This window comes from Biomphalaria glabrata, chromosome 14, assembly GCF_947242115.1.
Source record: "Biomphalaria glabrata chromosome 14, xgBioGlab47.1, whole genome shotgun sequence".
Classification (NCBI taxonomy): Eukaryota; Metazoa; Mollusca; class Gastropoda; family Planorbidae; genus Biomphalaria; species Biomphalaria glabrata.
The window spans coordinates 28,509,374-28,524,245 of NC_074724.1; the positions used below are offsets into that span (position 1 = coordinate 28,509,374).

The following is a 14,872-nucleotide window of genomic DNA, read 5'->3' on the forward strand; positions in this document are numbered from 1 at the left end:
TGAGCACAGCTTTGAAGTCGTTCATTGTGTTCCACGAATGTAATGGCGTCCTAATTAAAGCATATAGTTGTACGTAATCTCTAATTCCCCATGCCATTCGCATGGCGTAACATTTAGATCTAGAGACCCACTGAAACCAAATCGATGATACGTACCTACAGTAGATACACTTGAATCATGAATGACGGACAAACGTAGTGACTGCCAATAACAGCAGTTTAAGAATGTGCAGACGCATAGGGCCTCCCCCTTAAACTATGACATTCTTTTAGAATATAAATATTCTTTAGGAGACTCTATATCTAAGTGTTTCATTATACTAATATTGCAGAGGATAAAAGATTACTAACAAATGGAATAACATTAGGATGGCAGCCTGGTCGTGCGGTTTGCGCGCTGAACTGTCGTTCGGATTTATCGATGGTCTCGGGTTCAAACCATGCCCGCTCCCATCCCCCGTCGTCCTGCGGGAGGTTTGGACTAGGAAGTAAACTATCTTCAGCTCTGAAGGAACATCCGAAACATGTAAAACATTTTACAAATGACATTATTGCACATTCTAAAAGTATTAAAGTCATGAGCACCCAGAGAGGGATGTGGGCTTTCCGGAAGATTAGAACCATTAACTTAGACAATCATTATAATAAGCCTGTAATTCAGCTTGTAAAATGATATGGCTATATAATTCTATAATGTATAGGCCTTAATCAGCCCTTTATGGACACGCAATGTGCCAAATTTTTTTTTATGTGTATAGGAACTCTAACAATGCTTCACTGGCTTCTCATGATCAATAACTTTACTGATTCGTTTCAGAATAATAGACATTTTTTTTTTTGTTTCCTTTCTTCTTCTACAGGATGGGGTACTTCTATGTACCTGCTGCTAACTATGGCGATTTTACTGTTCGCTCTCCTCATTATTTGTATTCTTCTCATAGTTGACAGGTATAGAGGTATGGGCAAGTAGTCTTCTATTTATTCACATGTGATATGTATATTACATTGTTTTAAACACGTTTTTATTATTTACGAAATCCCTTGACATGTTAAAATTGGTACATCTATATCAGAATATTCATATAATTGACAGGGATCATTTCAAACATGCTCCTGAACTTCTTTTAAAGTTATCTCCCTTTTTTCCGCGAAGATTTTTTGTATCACCTTTCTGTTTGAATCAATAAATCTAATAGTGAGGGTCAACGCACTGACTTTTGTGTTTCTTTATCTGGGTATTGTTTTGTCTATTTGTAGATAATGAGATTCTCTGAGTTAGCATGCATTCGTGTAGGTCCACAATCTCTTTCATAGTATAATTTTGCAAAACATATTTCAGTTGCCTTTTCCTTAACATATGTTAGCTCCCTTGGCACCAGACGTGACCCAAATTCATTTGCATTTCTCCACAATAGATTCTACTAACTAACACTGCATATATAAAATACAAAATGTAAAATAAGGGCAGGGTCATTTTATATTTCCATTTCAACTGTATATTAAAAACTTTAATCAGCATTTGTTGCGCCAGCAGATAATTGTAATAATAAGAAACGAAAAAAGGCGACAGTCAATGAGATTGAGCCCAGACCGCTGCCAACGCCACCACTGTGGACATATCCTGACGGCAACAGATCACAATTACCCAGAAGTCCATACAACAGTTTAAAATTTGAAGGCGTCAAAAGAATCGCTAAAGGTGACATTTTGTTAATAATTGTAGGCCTAATATATAACATAGATAGATAGATAGATAGATAGATAGATAGATAGATAGATAGATAGATAGATAGATAGATAGATAGATAGATAGATAGATAGATAGATAGATAGATAGATAGATAGATAGATAGATAGATAGATAGATAGATAGATAGATAGATAGATAGATAGATAGATAGATAGATGGACGGACGGACGGACGCCGGACGGACGGATGGACGGACGGAAGAACAAATAGATAGATAATTAAGTTGACAATTAACAAGTTTAAAGTGTGTTCCACCTCCACGGCCGCCTACGTCTCTGCTCCGCTTAGTTGTCTAACTTGTTTATCTTCTCTCTTTGCAGACGACACAGGATACGACTCTGATGGGGACATGAACTACTGCATGCCGATGGACGACATCGCCAGCCACTCTAAAAACGTACCCTTCAAAACGTTTGGAAAACATTCCCCGATATACGCATCCACGCCAACAATTTTAACTTAACTTGTTTTTCCAATTCTTTTAATTATTTTTGTATTTGAAATTGAATTCTTTTTCTGTTTTGTTTTTTTTTCATATTATTATTTTTAAATTGAAATTGAATTTCCTGTTCCGTCAATAATAGAGGATAAAAGGTCCCCTAAGCTCTTTACCATAACGATACTATATTTGTACATGTCTATGGATCTTAACTAAGAGCATGGCGATAATCTTGACGGTTGGGTACACGATAGCTTCGTTTTCTGTTTGGGGACAATCTGGTGGGCGTGTATTAAGCCTTAATTAGGTCACCACTTTTTGGCTGCCGAAATGTGTTCAATTATTTTTTTTACAAGTAATTCGGAGTAGCCTGCCCTTGCCATTCAGAAAAGAATACCGCGCCCGTTGTGCTCACATGCATATAGTGTCTACACTCTTTTGAATAACAGAGAATACGACGCATTTTGGGGTATAGGCTACCTTCAAATGTTTAGAAGTTGTCATTGGTCAGTAGGCCTATAAGAAACAAACTTTAACACCGGAAACAAAATGCCGAAAACTAGAACTGAAATCTTTATAAAACTAGGCCTAACAGAACTAACATTTTAGGCAACATAGTGACATGGTTCACCCTATCATATATATATGTGTATATATATATATATATATAGAATAAAATTATGTTATAACTGTAACTTAAATAAAAGTCCATTGAAACAAGCACAAAATGTATCACGGTACTAATTAAGCATAGGCCTATGGCTATTATGACCGCGTCTTGTTTTAGGTTTATTTTAAAAACATACACATTTATTCATATCTTAATGACTCTTTCATACACCCCATGTTATAATTTTCCATCGAAATATCATCATCAGTATCAGTCCCGTGACTCGCTGTGACGCCATGTTACGCTTGGAATAACCGAATTTCCGCATCCCTGTCAGCAGCTGTTCTTAAAATACCAAGAGAGAGTCCGGTCCATTCTTTTACGTTGTCCAGCCGGCTTTTCCTTGGACAATCCTGTCTTCGTGGTCCATTCGCTGTACTTTGAAGAATGACTTTGATGGACAGTGTGAGAACCAACTCAGTCCTTGTCTCATCTCGGTAATGAATTTCCACCTTTTTTGCCAGCCAGCGTGTACAAACTCATTTGTTTTCATTTAATATACAATGGATCTCGAAAGGTTTAAACCTCTTTAAGTGGCTACCTTGTGATCCCTCTAAATAGGTTTGGTATTACAACGGAGCGAATTCGATTGTTTTAACAAGCAAAATATAAGAAATACTTATTTTTGTAAAAAAAAAAAAGCTTATCTAATGGGAAGAAATCCATATTTACAGCCATATTTCTCAATATTGTAGATCTATTTCCCTTTTCGATATCAAACAACTTACTTAATTACCAATATTTAATTAGTTAATTGGTTAATTTTTTAAAATTTATTCATTCTTTGTTAGGAAAAAAATGAATATTGTGAGAAAAGTTTTAACTTGATCGGAGAATGGGAAGTGGGAAAACTAACGTGTTCAAAACTTACGCCAGACAGACAGACAAATAGAGGGAGTTTAAATAAATTTTGTAAACAAAAAAACTACTGGTTGCTTCACGTGTCACTAAATATTTCATAATATACATGCAGAATAGAGATAGAAACATTTAGTGTAGAAAGTTGGGTTTTATTTCCATGTTTGAAAGAGTGAAGCTAGTTAAAGTTAATGTTTTTTTGTAATGAAATTTTGTGCAGTTTAAGATTGGTACAAGAATGTTGTCAAGAAATGTCCCTATGATATTGGAATGTCCACAAATCATAGTGCATCTATGAGCAGCAGGGCGTGCTAAGGAGTGATGTGAGAAGAAATCCCATTATGTTTCTCGTACATCTATTTCTGAGATGTCAAACACACAATATGAATACATATGTTCCTTTGCCTTTAAAAACAATAAAGAAACATGATTTAAAAAAAAAATCTTATGTAATAATTGCTTCGTTCCTTTTCATATTTTGTTTTCAAGTTCTAGTTTTTGTTTTCTTCTTCAAACTTTGGCCCATTGTTTTTAAAGCGCAAGTAACAATGGAGCATACAAAATATTCAAACGCTTAGAAAGTATCTTCATAAAAAGACTCCAGAAAAAATTTACAAAGCTACATAAAAAAGATAGGAAGTATCCCAAATGACATCGGCGCTCACGAGGCTTATGTGATAGTAAGTGTATGTGTTTTGAGTGGCTGGTAGTGCAGTGTGTGTGCCTGTGTATGAAATGACCAGTTGACCTTCATTGTACATGGTTGAGTGAACAGAACAGCATGGAAAGTGTGTAAGTCAGGACTTTGCGTAAAAGTGGGTCAGATTCCTACAAGATGCTGGAGACCCCATTGTTTTCCAGGACGGGGAGTCTACAAATTTTCCACTAACTCCAGGAAGAGCCTATTCTAGGGTATAATAAATGTCTTCCGAAAGAATGAAGAGTCAGAATGTAATAAAGATTAATTATACACACACACACATATATATATATATAAAATATTTTTTTCGCGGGGGGAGGGGCTGAGGAGGGGAGATACCCCCCCCCCCGCGAAAAAAATGCTGGCTACGCCCATGCATACACTTACTATCACATCTCCTTCCTTGAAAGCATTCAGATATTCAGCGACTATACAAATGATTTCTCCGTCTCACTATAAACATAAATTAGTAAACTTAATACATGTGAAACACAACGGAATGGGAAACTCCGATGGTTTTTCAAATTTGAGTTATTGACATATTTAAATTCTGCGTAAAAAGTTGTAATAGTAAACATTTTACCATTTTTAGCGGCCCCCGAAAGGGGAAAAGACGCTATTAGTTTTGTGCAAAATGTCTGTCCGTCTGTCCGTCCGTCCCGTTTAGATCTCGTAAACTAGAAAAGATATTGAAAATCGGACATCACAATATTTTAGACCATTCAAAGTTCTGATGCAACGGCTACTTTTTTTTTCTGAAAGCAAAAAATCTAATTTTTATAATCAGTTATGCAAGCAGTTTTTTTATGAGAAAAAGCTAATTAGTATGCATTACAAGTTAGACCTAACGAATAGTAATCTTGTAAACTTTATTTTTGTGACCTTTATTTTATTGCGGAAATCGTAATTTTTTTTTTTTTTTTTTTTTTTTTTTTTGAGGATTCGAATAAGAGATTGAGCCTTTTCAAAACAATTAGATCAATTATAAGACATCAGTTAGGCCAGGGGAGGCGCGGTGGCTGAGCTGTAAAGCGCTTGGCTTCCGAACCGGGGGTGCCGGGTTCGAATCCTGGTGAAGACTGGGATTTTCAACTTTGGAATCTTTGGGCGCCTCTGAGTCCACTCAGCTCTAATGGGTACCTGACATTAGTTGGGGAAGAGTAACGGCGGTTGGTCGTTGTGCTGGCTACATGACACCCTCATTAACCGTAGGCCACAAAAACAGATGAACTTTACATTATCTGCCCTATAGACCACAAGGTCTGAGAGGGGAACTAGTTAGGCCAGGTTCTCATCTAACTTTACATTCACTTTCACCTATTCTTTGATCTGCGGGACCGTTGGGGCACTACACAAGATCTGTTAACCTTCTTTCTCCATTCTTATCTCTCATTTGTCTTTGATATAATTTCATTCGGATGTTCTTTCTGAAAATATTGAAGCCTGCCTGAGTGGACCACTTCGGGGGCCGATTTTGAGTTTGTGTTTCCACACAAACTGTCTTTTGTAACCTTGTTTATTTAAATGCTTAGAAACATTTATATTTAATAAATTAGTCAGTAAATTCTTGACATCTAAAAAAAAAACGGGGTTCTATGAGATTTTGTTTTAAGCCATGTCAAACGTCACTTCCCTCAACAATACTGAAAGAGAAATTAGATTTGACCTATCGTATCGCTTCATTCTTACAGTAGCTGTTAGGCTGTTAGGCTTAGTGACGGCCTAGTCCAGAGCTATGATGCAGTTATACATGTATAGATAGATCTAAAAGCATTAGGATAATCAACTCGAGAAAAAGAGTAACATTTTCATCTAAGCCTCTCCCTGTCCCAAGAAGTAAATATATCGTGTGTCTGACTGATTTCAACAAACTGGTCAGTGTAAGGCTGGTCAAGACTACGTGTAGTCGGTCATGACAAGACAACCAAGCGATATCTGAAGTGTTTGTTGTGTGTTGAGTGGTCTGGCGAGAAAATACACACTGCTGTGGTTAGTCAAGCATGTAAATATACTTTTAATACGCATTTTTTCTTTGCTTACAAGATCCTAGATCTAACTGCATAGACGAAGATATATTTCTTTTACGAGAATGTAAAAACTTTGATGTATGGTCTCCTGTTATAAAATAAGTCAATAGATTAAAACGTATTTGTGACGTCACATAGAAACCCGGTGAAAGTCTGACAAGCACTATTTCCGGTATTGAAAGCCTCAAATATGCATATTCTGAGGTATCTAAAGTGCATTATTCTGCTATTAAAAAGTTTTATTTCAAAACTTGTGCTATTCTTACTTACTTAGAACCTCCCGCGCCGCTCGGCTCATTGGGGGGGGGGGGGGCAAGCTGTTTCCACAAAAAATCTGTCATTAGCAATGTCTGAAGCCTCTTCCCACCTGCTCTGAGGACGTCTATGAAAGTGTGGCGTGAAGTTGTACTAGGATGTTCCTGTTTGAGATTTCCTCGTAATGGCCTCCCTCCATGTCATTGCAACTCTTATTATGCGTAATTCATTTTGTCGGAGAACTTGTCCCGCAAACTTCATGCGACGCTCTGTCACAACCTTACCAAGGGGGTCGACTCCCAGTTCGGCATAGCATTTCCTTGATTGAGACCCATTCTCTATAACTGACTCCTAAAATCCGTCTTAGCCATCTTTGTTGAGCCACATTTAGTCTTTTTCAATTTCGGCAGATGACTATCCTCTGCACTTTATTAATGGAGTCCAGACACTGGTAGAAATTTTTTAACCTCTCTTAGCTACGCTCTTGGAATTAGGTGACTATAGTTTGCCTTAGATTTTATATCGAAAATGGAAGTTTTATCGTCAAAATCATCTGTTGTGGGGTTTTAAACTAAAAAAAATCTCTGGAGTTTTTTAAAACCCTATTTAGCTACGCTCATAGAATTTGGTGAGTGTAGTTTGCTTTAGAATAATATTGAAGAGGGGGCTTTCAACCTCAAAACTCTCTATAGGGGGATTTTAAACTCAAAAACACCTGGAGTGCTTTTAAACTAAAAAAAAAGCCATCTGGAAGAAAGGATTTAAACTCAAAACTACCCTTTGGCTTGGCTAAGCTCAAAGAATTTTAGTGTGTAAGTTACATTTATTTTTTTTTATATTGAAGAGGTATTTTTTAGCATCAAACTCCTATGAAGGGGGGTTTAAACTCAAAACCCTCTTTGACTACGCTCATAGCATTTTGAGTGTGTAATTTGCTTTTTTTTTATAGAAGAGGTATTTTTTCGCTTCAAACCCTGCTGAAGGGGGGTTTAAACTTAAAACCCCTTTGTTTACTCTCAAAGATTTTTGCTTTTTTTTATATTGAAGATGCATTTTTTTAGCTTCAAACCCCACTGAAAAGGTGGGGGGGGGGGGGTAAAACTCAAAACTCAAAAGCCCCTTTGGCTACACTCATAGAATTTGGAGTGTGTAATTTTTTTTTTTAATATTGAAGATGTATTTTTTAGCTTTAAACCCCGCTGAAAGGGGGTTTAAACTCAAACTCCCTTTGGCTACGCTCATAGCATTCTCAGTGTGTAATTTGCTTTTTTATATTGAAGAGGGGTTTTATAGTAAATTTCGGAGGGGGTTTTAAAATCAAAACCTTCCTTAGCTATGCTCTTGGAATTTGGGTATTGTCATTTGCATTATTTTTTGTTTGTTTTGTTTTATAGAAGAGGGGAATTTTACTGCAAAACCCCCTGCTAGGGGTTTTAAACTCAAAACCCCCTTGGCTGCGCTGGGGCAAGTGATGGTTTAATATTAAAATCTCACCTAAAATAAACAAAATCAAAGCAAAAAATCAGTCACTAAAATCCGTCTCCTCCCCCCCTCCGGGGGGATTTCATTTCGGGTGGGGGGGGTTGCTCTCCCCGGCTACGCCCATGAGTGTATGTGTTTTGAGTGGACGGTAGTGCAATGTGTGTGCCTGTGTATGAAATGACCAGTTGACCTTCATTGTACATGGTTGAGTGAACAGAACAGCATGGAAAGTGTGTAAGTCAGGATTGTCTGTAAGAGAGCGGTCAGATTGAGAACAAGATGCCGGAGTGAGGAGACGAACAAGAGACTAATAAAATCAAGGTGTTAATTGAGACTCTTGTTGCTGGCCTTACACGGCTTGTTATCCCTTGGCATGTATTATATCTACAAGGACCGCTTTTAGGACATTATAAAACTGTGGCCCCAGACGTTTTTCGGTCTATGGGCAATATACATATTTCCGACATATGTGTCACTAGCCACACCGCAGAAAATAAAAAAAAACGTCAAATCCAATGGTACTAAGCCTCTGGGGGTTCTTATGTACTGTACCCAGACGTTTTTGGGAGGCCGGATAGTAAGGCGTCAAGGGTCGGATTGGGCCTGTGGGCAGTGGTTTGGACATCACCAGAAGAAAACTCGAGAGGATTGAAGGAAAAAGGCAATGCTGTATTTTCCTATTGGCAATAAAAGCTATATCTTAGGGCCCATACTTTCTTAATGCCCCCCCCCCTCCCAAAAAAAAACTTTCAGGTATATTTTCAACAATTTTGAAGAAAGAACAATGGAATAAACGCCTTATGTTGATTACAATATCTTAGGGCCTAGTCAATCTAATAACGGTCCTGGAAACAGGTCAACAAAACACTTGAGGTGCCCATCGCAGACTTCAAGCCTAAGAACATCTTTAGTAAAATCACTCAATTTAGAAAGCCTTCAGGATAGAAGACTCAAAAGTGAAGTAGCGATTATACATAATACACTGAACCATAACCTTCAAATACAGAATCTAATAAAATACTCTGAAAGACACAAGGATAAGGGCACATTGCTCGTTCCATATGCTAGGACAAATTTGTACAAATACTCCTTCTTCCCTAGTGCTATAAGAGCATGGAATGGGTTGCCTGAGCTAGCCAGGAAAACCAGCGAATTTAGGTCATTGGTTAATATGCATGACTAAATGCATCACGCGTAGGACGTAAACATCTTCTTTTTTGAAGTAACGTCTGTATTATAAAAGATAACATAAGATACGAGAGACTGTATTTGTACAACATTTCTATGAATCCCAACAAAGAGAATGGTAATAATCTTGAAGGTTAGGTCCACGACTACATGACAGGTAATGTGGAAGTAGCAGGTGACTTTGAAAGGCGAATAGAGCTTGGCAACTGAGGGGGTGTCAATTAATTTATTATTTTGACGTCTGCGCCTGTCTTGGGCGTAAATGCTATAATAAGAAACTTAAATCTCCCGTATGGGAAGATCACTGATGCTAAATAAATAAAATTAGTCTGTGCTATCAGCAAAAAAAAAAAGATGATTTTCCAGTGCTAAATAGTGGAAAAACAAATGATCGTAATCCGTTTCAAATGCATATCTATGTATCTATGTACCCAGGATACACCAAAATGTTAGCTCTTTATGTTATACTCCATTGATGGCACTCTCCGATTCCTTTCCATAAGGATTTTCCATTTACCTTACTGAACCTGAAAAACAATGGTATTAGCATCTTTAACTGAAAAAACGTGGGCAATAAATACATAGCATATAACCCATTTAACTATTGGGACCTGCCAACTTCAGATGCAAAAAGGAGCTGTGAGATCAGAAGCGGACTGGGTGTCATAATCGGCCCGGGCATTTCTATTTCATTCGGCCCATAAATTGTATATTATATGATGGACACCCAAATCTAGGTCTACCAGTCCTCAAAATCATTATGTTAAGTTTGATAATGTATCGATAGCTGTCATACAGTGAATATAGGCCCTAAATACGTCGCTCAGAGGGACCCATTTGTAAGAGAATACTATAAAAGTTTTAACAATTTAATACGTGGCTTACTGACATCCATGCCGCCCTTATCTTATAAAATACAGACGTGATTTCTAAAAGATGATTACTGTGGTCCTACCGGCCCATTTGGGTACCGGCCCACCGGGCTTTTGCCCGAATGCCCATATAGCCAGTCCGCCCCTGTGCGAGATTTAAGAAAAAAAAAACAAAAGAAAAACACGAATATTCACATTTAGTTAGAGTATCACTCGTAATAATAAAAAAAGACACTAAATGTAGAGACACTTCAGGACAGAAGGCTAAAGAGTAAAGTAGCAATAATAGAGTCTAAATAAAACACTAAATACAAAACATATCCTAATAAAAACCACTCTGAAAGACACAAAGTTAAAAGCATATTTTTTGTTCATATGCTAGGATTCGTACAAGTGCTCCTTCTTTCCTTGTGCCATTATAGCATGGAGCGGGTTGCTTGAATCAGCCAGGATAACCAATAACTTAGCAGTGTTAACAAGCACGACTAGATTTAAACAAGGATATGCAAATTATCTTCTCCTTTGAAAGAACGTCTGTAATTCATAAGATAACTTAAGATACACAGTTTTCCTGCTTTAAGAAAATGGTTTTAAAAAGTTGAAGCCTGAACCCTTGACCTCTGCAGTCCATTGCCATCCTGACGTTGTTTCTCTAAAATCATTGCAGCGATTAGGACTCTTGAACTTGTATCCCCATGACATCGTACTGTAAGACTTGGTAATTTTAATCCAGCATTGAGATAGCAGGTGTACTGTCGAGAAAAAAAATCGAGAAATATATTTGGCTTGTCTCAGGTCTACTTAGACACCTGCTTAAGGCAATCGTCATCCCAACAGCATCATATGCTTGCAAGACATGGAAGTGATCTGCCAAAAATGAGAAAAGACTAAATATGTCTCAACAAAAATGGCTAAGACGGATTTTAGGGAGTCAGTTATAGAGATAGGGTCTCAAACAAGGAAATCTTTTGCCGAACTGGGAGACGAACCACTTAGTAAGGTTGTAAAATGCGTGGCATGAGGTTTGAGGGACATGTTCTCCGACAAAATGAACTACGCATACCGAGAGTTGCGATGACATTGTATAGAGGCCAATACGAGGAAAGCGCAAACAAAGACGTCCTCGCCATAACTTGGCGTCACACTTTCATAGATGGACTTCAGAGCAGTGGACACCAGGTGGGAAGAGGCTTCAGACATTGCCAGTGACAGATCTTTATGGAGACAGCTTGCCGCCCAATGCGCCGAACGGCGCGGGAGGATCTAAGTCTTATGCTTACTTGCTGTATAGTGTGACGTTTTGTTTTATATTAATTATGACAGCTGTGAAATTTATTAACCAAGTTTCAATTGCATTTGAATTCACGCAAATACCTGTAGTCCCATAGAAATACTCTAAATTTAAGTAACACGGTATTGGGATTAATTCGATTAGAGCTTGATATCTTTAATCTGTCTTATGAACGCACTTTACACCAAATATAAATCACTGGTATAAACTGTTAAAGTACTAAAAATATAAAGTAAGTTGACTGACTAAGAGCAAGGAATCATGAACTATGAACTGTTTTACTGTCTACAATGAACGATGACCACTAGATCTTGCCCTCTATTCCTTTATAGTGTAGGCCTACCAAACATAGGCGCCCGCAGGGTGCAAGTCGCCACTCATGGCTCAAAATCGTAACTGCAACTTTTTTTATGACAAAGAATATTAAAGAAAAGAAATAGTGCACCACGCCACCCCCACATCTATGCGATATTAAGTTCACAGTAAATACTTGGTTCATGAAATGAAAAAAACAACAACAACAACACGTGAACAAACAATTTACTGTATTAATTGATAATTAAAAGACAAATCAGAAACGCATGAGAAGCAGGCATTGGTTACACATATGCAGTTTGTCAGAATTCACTTACAGCCGTTATTTTAAAATACGCCAAACAGTCAAAGATCTCCTCAAAGTTGTGACTTAAAGCGCGACTGAATTCGTATTTCTTAGTCCACCGTGTCTCACACAAAAGATGTAAATTTAGCATCAACGCCCTCTCTTGAGACTGTTATCGAAGAAATAGATAATCTTCTGGATGACACCAACAGGATTACGCATATCTGAAATGGCATTCAGGTCAATAATAACAAATTTAAGTCTGTGGGACTCGCAACGGACAATGTCTGCTTTTGGATATTTTTCACAAATTCTTGCCTGAACACACTTTTAAATGCTACCCATCACGGGGCAGCCATCGTAGCCATGGCCGATTAGTTCGTCCGTGTGAAAAATTAACATAATGTATTCGCTGACAATGAAATTGGACACATAGTCTCTCTAAACAACAATGGCAAAACCAATGAATTCTTCTCGAGTACAATCCTCATCAACAAATCCAACGCTCAAACACATCTGTTCAGTGCCTGATTTATCTGCATTTTATTAACGAAATACAAAGAAAATGCAGTTAATTCATGTTGCTGCTGCTCGTATATTTTGATTTCTTGCTGCTGCCAGTGCTCCGTCGATACAAATCAATGTTTTGACTCGGGTGGTATGGGAAGAACTTTTTTATATCTCTTCTGTCACAAACTGGTGGACGTGTTTAACCTGCTATTTTATATTATTGAGCTCTAACACTGACCGCAACTCCGCCAGACGTAAATACATTTGCCAAGATGGCTGCACTCTTCAATCTTGTTCAAAGAAACTTTCACATATATCAAATCAAAAGTTTTTTTACTCCAAGAAAAAAAAATACTTTTATCAAATTCTAGGTCTTTACTAAATATAATGATAACTATTAATTATATGCAAATGAAAACAAATCGTTATGAATAACGTTATATAGAATATTGAATTGCAAGCGTACATGGTCGACACGAACTACAGATTAGCTTGTTACAGTTTATTACAACAATAGCTCATCCTTATTAGCTTTATTTTAATGGAAGCACTATATATATATAATACATGTTAAGCTGCCTCCAAGCAGAAGTTAATTGATTTGAAGGTGTAAAAAACTGGCTAAAATTTGGTTACCCAGAATTCAGAGGGGTGCATGTGAATGGTCAGCCATCAATGCTAGTCTACTACAACTGTACTTCAGTCACCAGTGGAATCACTACTTGTTCAGTTGCTACTTAGATTTTAATTGATCTAATGGGGCAAAAAAAGTGCTAGAATTTGGCTACTCAGAATCCAGGGGGATACAAGTGCACCCCCTTGCACCCCCCTGCGGTCGCCCATGGTACCAAATAAACATTTCTAGACACTGGCGGTTTTTCTTGACCCTTCCTTCAGACATTCCTTGGAGTAGTTTTGTTTTTGTCGACGCATGTTTTCAAGGTCTTCCTGAAGTTCCACAAACTAACATCCACTCTTATCTTAACCTGGCTTAACTTTTTAGGCTACTGGACGCAACGTGCAGTCAAGCGTGACAATAGTTTGACTAAAAACCTCATCATCCAATAGTGTGAAAATTTCGCTGTATATTTGTGGTTACATGTAGGCCTACGTACTTGGTATCAAGATCGGTTCAAAACATATGTCGTCTCAGAACTGGATCGTTCTTGGATGGAAAGTTCACCAACTTTGAGAAATTGCCTTGATTTTAACCTCAACACTGACCTGTGACGTCGCAGTCTGTGGGCAGTTGAGACCAATAGCTCGTTGCCACGTCGAACAGACCTGTGATGTGGCAATGCGCTATATGTCTCCACTGCCAACAGGTTGTGAAGTTGCAGGCTAGTGTTCAGGCCTTCTTTGACGACTGGTCTCTTTTGGCATCTTCTAATTTCTTCTTCGGGGCTCGCAAAGACCTTCCTTCAGGGAACAGTACCAGGAAAAAAAGAAGAAGGGACAGAGAAAGCGATGGGAAGACAACATAAATGAATGGACGGACCTGTCATTGAAAGAGGTTCTAGACAAGGCAAAGGACAGGGAGGATTGGAGAAAGACGGTCGACAAGTCTTGCTTGGTCCCTCCAACGGTCCAACAGACTAAGGGATAGGTAAAGGTTAAAAAAAATAATTCTTCTTTACCTCCTTCGAGATGCCCATGGCGAGACATATTTTTAGGCTGTCTATGGTAAGTAGTTTTGTCGGTAAGTATCTTTTCACGAGAAGATCGATATATTGGGATCTCGGGTACAAACATTTTGTTAACTTAGAGATATTGTGAAGCCCATTACCTGGTGAGGCTGACACCTCCCTTGGTACGCTACCGATGTTGGTTGCCAGGGCCACATGAAACCCTTAAAAACTGTCGGCTATAGAAACCTATGGGATGTGGAGCCTTTAAAACCTTCCGCGTGGACCACAAGTTCAGAAAAGGAAACTAGATGGTTAATTGTTACTCGACTTAAAATGTTTCGGAATATGCTTTATTTACAGAAGCATTCGAAATGTCATAGTTGATTACTTGATACTCTTAACGCCTAAGGGGCATCACTCCTGATTTTTCCTTGTGGTTGTCTCCTGAAGCCTTAGTAACGCAAAGCAGCGGAGTTTGAAGTCTAATGAAAGTCTAATGAAAAATCAGGAGCTGGGCACCCTTATAGGCAGCTTGCACCACACAATGCTACACCCTGACAGAGCCTCTGATGCAGCTGAGCCGAAACTGTATCGGAACTTAA

The 14,872-nt window shown here is 38.1% G+C and overlaps 1 protein-coding gene across 13 annotated transcripts in view; it reads left to right on the forward strand.

The window, feature by feature from the left end:
* LOC129922889 (uncharacterized) overlaps window positions 1-4,163 on the forward strand; it is a 78,078-nt gene extending 73,915 nt beyond the window's left edge. For all 13 annotated transcript variants that reach the window (XM_056011008.1, XM_056011010.1, XM_056011009.1 and 10 more), the window contains exons 7-9: window positions 860-955; window positions 1,534-1,698; window positions 2,070-4,163. In XM_056011008.1, coding sequence (XP_055866983.1) covers window positions 860-955; window positions 1,534-1,698; window positions 2,070-2,212 — 404 coding nt within the window. In that variant the 3' untranslated portion in view covers window positions 2,213-4,163. The remainder of the gene's footprint in view (window positions 1-859; window positions 956-1,533; window positions 1,699-2,069) is intronic.
* Window positions 4,164-14,872: the final 10,709 nt, after the last annotated feature.